This window comes from Trypanosoma equiperdum (genome assembly GCF_001457755.1).
Source record: "Trypanosoma equiperdum strain OVI genome assembly, contig: ctg_1624, whole genome shotgun sequence".
Classification (NCBI taxonomy): domain Eukaryota; phylum Euglenozoa; class Kinetoplastea; order Trypanosomatida; family Trypanosomatidae; genus Trypanosoma; species Trypanosoma equiperdum.
The window spans coordinates 1-5,070 of NW_027123643.1; the positions used below are offsets into that span (position 1 = coordinate 1).

A 5,070-nucleotide genomic window follows, 5' to 3' on the forward strand; every position below is an offset into this window, starting at 1 on the left:
TTATTATTATTATTATTATTATTATTATTATGGCACATTTAACCGTATCTAATATCAATGAAATGAAGAAAATAATCCATATATCAAATATCTGTGATAGAACTTATTTTTCATACCGTATAACCATAGTACTTTGCACCTATAAGCTACTTTCTTATTCCTTCTATAAAAATTTCATATTTTTTAATTTTTCAATAATTTACAAGTTTTACAAAAGTGTTGAAATATATCAAATTTAGTAAATTCTTATAATTTTTTAAAAATATCCTTATAATATTTAAGTCCTTAAAATACTACCAAGCTCATTCAAGCAGCATTAATCAGGGCAAGTTTCTTATTGACGAGAAAACTGTAATCTTTGCACTCTGTTCCCTCCCATTTGCAATCAGTAGCCTTTTCTCAGTCTTTTTGCTTTTTCTTATTGGAGCACTTTTTTCCTTCGGAATTTGTTTCCCCATTTCTGCTGCGTTTGTCTGTCTGTCTTCCTCTTTAGGTTTGCAGAAAGCCTCTTCGCTCTTCTCTTTGCTATCCCATTTGCAGTTATTTTCTGTGCAGGTGGTGTTTGTGCTGTACTGGATGCATCTTTTTTCTTCTTCTTCTGGTGCTTGTTTTACCGGATGCTTATGAGGAGCTGCTTTCGTTGTGACAAGCATAAAGTGAGCCTGCTTTGTTAGCACCATGGCCATTTTATTGAGTTTAGTTAGGGTCATTGCTGCGTCTGTTAGTGCTTTGTTGTATGCTGTCCTAGCTTCCACCGCGGTAGCTACGTTGGCTATCGCTCCGAGCCACGGGAGTTTTTTCTCCACGAGCTTGTTGCCGCTTGCGCCGCCAGTTATTTTCAGACATGCTCCTTGGCTGTCGCCGTCGCAAGTGTCGGTTGGGTGCTTGCCTATGTAGGCGTTGGTCGCCTTTATGTGTATTGTGCCTATGGCTGTTTGAACCGCTTGGCGTATTTCAGCTGCTGTTACCGATTTGTGTCGTCTTGGCAAGCAACGCGCCCTGAAGTCTGTCCACTTGGGTTGCTGCGGTATGTTGTCGGCCTCCCACTTTGGTTCAGTTTCACCCGACGCCCCGCAGGGAACCTTTGTTGAAGCTCCGTTAGCTACGCCACAGGCACAAAGTACTGCTGTTGCTAATTTCTTGGCTCCTTTGTTTGTGGAGGCGTCGGCGCATACCGCTGCGTAGTTCCCGCTGCTGTCTCCTGTTAGAGAGCTTTGGTCCAAGTCGTCTGTTGCTGACTTGCCGTCACCGTAGACCGCGTCTGCCAGTAGCTTTGCTAACTCTGCGTCCTCTTTTGGCTTATCGCTGCTTGCGGCTGTCGCCGCCGTGTAGATCTCGTAGGCGGTATCGGTGAGCTTGTTTATTTCGCGGCGGATTTCATTGAGTTGCTCTTGCGTTGCCGTTCTTATACCGTAGAGGGCCTTTAGTTTCTCTTCGTTTTTTTCTGTTTTTAGATATAGTTCGGCTTCGGCCCATAGCTTCCACTTCTGCTTCCATTCATCATCCCGAAGGTCGTTTGGTAGTTTTGCCGGTACTTTTGCGGCGTCTTCGCCTTCTGGCTTGAATCGCTGCTTCCACGCTAAGGAAGATAAAGACATGTTGAGTCTGTATAGTTCGACTGGCTCCGTTAGCGGCGGCGCTACTGCCGGGTCAAAAGCAATTGGCATGTCAGCCAATTGAAGCAGTGGGCAGAGTCCTCTTAACGTGGCCTCGTTATCACCTGTGGTCACAGCTGTTGAGATATCAAATTGCGTTAGCACCAACATTATGGCCGTCACTTTCGCCAACATCTGTGCTTACAGATAGTTAATTTTTGTCCCGTTGGTTGTCTAGCTAGAAATTAAAGGCGTGGATTAGAGTAGAAGATGTAAACGAACAGTGCTTTTTTCTATTTTGTGAAGTATTTATCAGTTTGTTTTTAGGCGATGGACGCTTTCACATTCTCTGCCAAAGTGGGTTTGTGTGTTGTCGCATCTTGCTTCGCCGGTCAGTTGCCTGTTCGTTTTGATTAACGGGATACTGAGCTTTAACTTTGTTTAGCAGTCACAGCCGCTGTATTCTTGGTTCTCAAACTTTGACACTACCTGTTATCTGTGTCGTAGCTTAGTTTGGTGCTGCTTTGCTCTTTGGTCATCGCTATTATTGTTTTTTAAGTTTGTTATTCGAGGTCTCTTTGTTCAGCAGCTTATCTTCTTTCTCTCATAATGTACCTTGGCTTATGATTTTCAGCTCGCCGAGCGCTGAAAATAAGCTTTTTATTGACGGTCTTGTGTTTGTCTTCGTGCAGTCGATTCCTAAAGTGCGTGCACCTATCGCTGTTGTGCCCCCTGCGCCAGAATTGTCCGATTTCATGGTTGTCGTGTAAGCCGCTATCGTTATTGTCTCATCTAACTGAAAAACCAATGTGGCTGCAGCAGTGGTGCAATGCAGAAGGTTCTATGTCTTGTTGTTTTCAAACCACAGAATGACTTTGTTCTATCCATATACGTGACTCTTTAGTCATCGCCGACGTTTTTAAGAGCGCAACGTCAGTGGCTCACATTTCAGCTTTTAGGCTGTTTGTGGCGCGTCGTGGGTGTTGGGTCACTCTTTTTTTTTTATAGCAGTGCGGCTGACACGTTTTTTTTCTTTGCAGAGAAACCATACGGCGTGCTTGTTTTGAGTTTGTTGTAGTTTAAACTTCTCTGTGCAATTGAAAGTGCTTCGACTCTCTTGAAAGTCTAAGAGACAGATAGGGATTTCTGGGCGTTTCTCTTTGGCTGTTAGATGTTGCTATTCTTTTATGTTTTTTTCAAGCCATTATTTTCTTGTGATATTTTCTTCCCTGACTCTTTCAGTTGACACGTTTGCTGAGCTGCGTTGTGCGGTTCGCCGTGTTTGTAAAGTTTTTATATAAGAACGGAGAGCACTCCAATAATATCCACTTGACGATCTAACCTACAGCATTATATATTCATATATAAAACAATTAAATTTTATTTTTCTCTCTCTTTTATTATACGTTAAGTTTCATTTTTCGCTTTGGATCGGAATAACATGGTATTATTTCTTATTCATACTAACACAATTCCGCTATTGCTTCAGTTCTCCGTACTATGTGCCTGTATTTCGTCTCCGCTTAATGGCTAGTTATTGGGGGCCAGAAAGTGCTTTGTAGTTGCTTTTCCTTTCTTAATTCGTGCTTCCAGTTTCCTGTTGAAAACCATTTGTATAAGAAATAACTTGCTCTTTAAAAATACTAGTGTCTGGACTGTATACCAATAAAAATTGGATGGGGTGTCTCTCTTAATTTTCTCAACTTGATAGAAATGCATTGGTCCATATTCGCGTCTTTTGTTTCTGTTCAGGAGGTACCGTAGTGAAGATTTGTTGAACAACTTGTTTTACGCTGTTATATATGCATACAACATAGCGGCTACATTTACTCTAGCTGCTCCTCTGTGCATTTTTACGGTAAAGGAATCAATATTCTTTGATATTACAGTCTCTTGTTTATACGGGCGTTCACCAGTGCGCATAATCCACTTCTGCTCCCCATTTTCTTTTGTGATAATATTCCTGTTCGCTCCCACCCATTTGCACTTATTCATTTATTTCCATTGCACTCTTGAAATTTTGTAAACTATTCCTATATCTGATTTTTCATGTTTTCTTAACCAGCATTCTAATTATAATATTAGTATATACACACTCTCACAACACTTTCCTATCATTACTATTAATATCTTTACTATTTTAATTATACACCTACCTATTATTCATAAAATAAACAAAATAGACTAAGTTAAAATGGTATTTATTTTTAATAATTCATCACCCTACTTCTTTGTACCTACTGTTCACTTTCATGCAAGTTTTAATTTTTAAGAAAATTTACTAATTTTCATATGCTACTAAAAAGATGTTAAATATATCAAATTTAATAAAACTTCGTAAATTCTCTCAAAATAGAAATTTTTAAAACGTTTATTAACTCTCATAAAATTGAGAAAAAGTTTTTACAAATAATTCGTAAAACTGTTGTGCTAGAAGGAAAGCTGCAAGCAAAAAAGATGCCTTAAGTAGAACAGAATTTACTCCTGTGGTGTCTGTAGGATTTCTATTATTTCCACCTGTTTACGCTTCTTTTTCTACTTCCTTCTTTATTTTCCTTACTCAATGTGCACATTTTTCTCTAGACGGATTTTGGGTTAAAAACGTACCTCCGGAAGTTGAGCACCCTTGGCAGGGATGTGCCAACGTCAGATTGCGCCGCCGAAGTTTAGTTGCTAATTTTGATTATCAGCTGTTCCCCAATATGAGTATTTTTTAATTTATTTTCTCTTTAAAAGTAAATCGTTTCGCGCAGCAAAACTGCCACGCGCCAGCGTTTAAAAAAATTCAAATGTCGCGTCCAGCGCAAAACGCAGAACTGAAATTCACAAAAGCAAAATTATAATAGGCGTAACGATGTAAAGGTGAAAATGAAAGGAAAAAATGAAGCGCGGATATCTCCAGTGGAAATAAGTGCCAGCCTTGTGCTTAAAAAAAAACAGCCGCTGCATCACTAAAAAAATAAAAATTAAAAAAATTTGGAGCAATCCACGACGGAGGTGTGGGGTAAAAAAAATAATAATTAGCAGGGAGAGGAAAATTAACCCAATAACCCTAAACCTACCCCTAACCTAACTACCCCACCCACCTGCACAAAAATTCAAAAAAAAAATTCAACGGGAAAAGAAAAAAAATTTAGTTGCCAGAAAAACAAAAAAATTTTTACAGAATCAGAAATTTTTACAACACACAAAAACAGTTCAATTTTATCGGGTAACTTACGTGTTAAAATATATCATAAGTTTTCAAATAGCAAGGAATTTTAAATGAGGAAAAATTGAGGGGGAAAATTGTTTTAAAAAAGCAAGGCCGCAAATGCAGAAGAAACCATTAGGGAGAATTGTTTGTTTACTAGAATAGAGGAATCTTTGCACTCTTTTCCCTCCCACTTACAATCCGGAGATTTGCATTCTTTCTCTGGTTCTAGTTTCCCTTTGCATTTCTTTGTTGTTGTTTCAGTTCCTACTCCCGTTTGAG

The 5,070-nt window shown here is 39.1% G+C and overlaps 1 pseudogene across 1 annotated transcript; it reads right to left on the bottom strand.

Moving 5' to 3' along the window:
- Positions 1–458: 458 nt before the first annotated feature.
- TEOVI_000669000:pseudogene lies at positions 459–1,796 on the bottom strand (annotated as a pseudogene). Its single transcript is given in 4 exon segments — positions 459–578; positions 581–601; positions 604–618; positions 621–1,796. Coding segments are annotated over 4 exon segments (1,332 nt in total).
- Between the last annotated feature and the right edge of the window lie 3,274 nt (positions 1,797–5,070).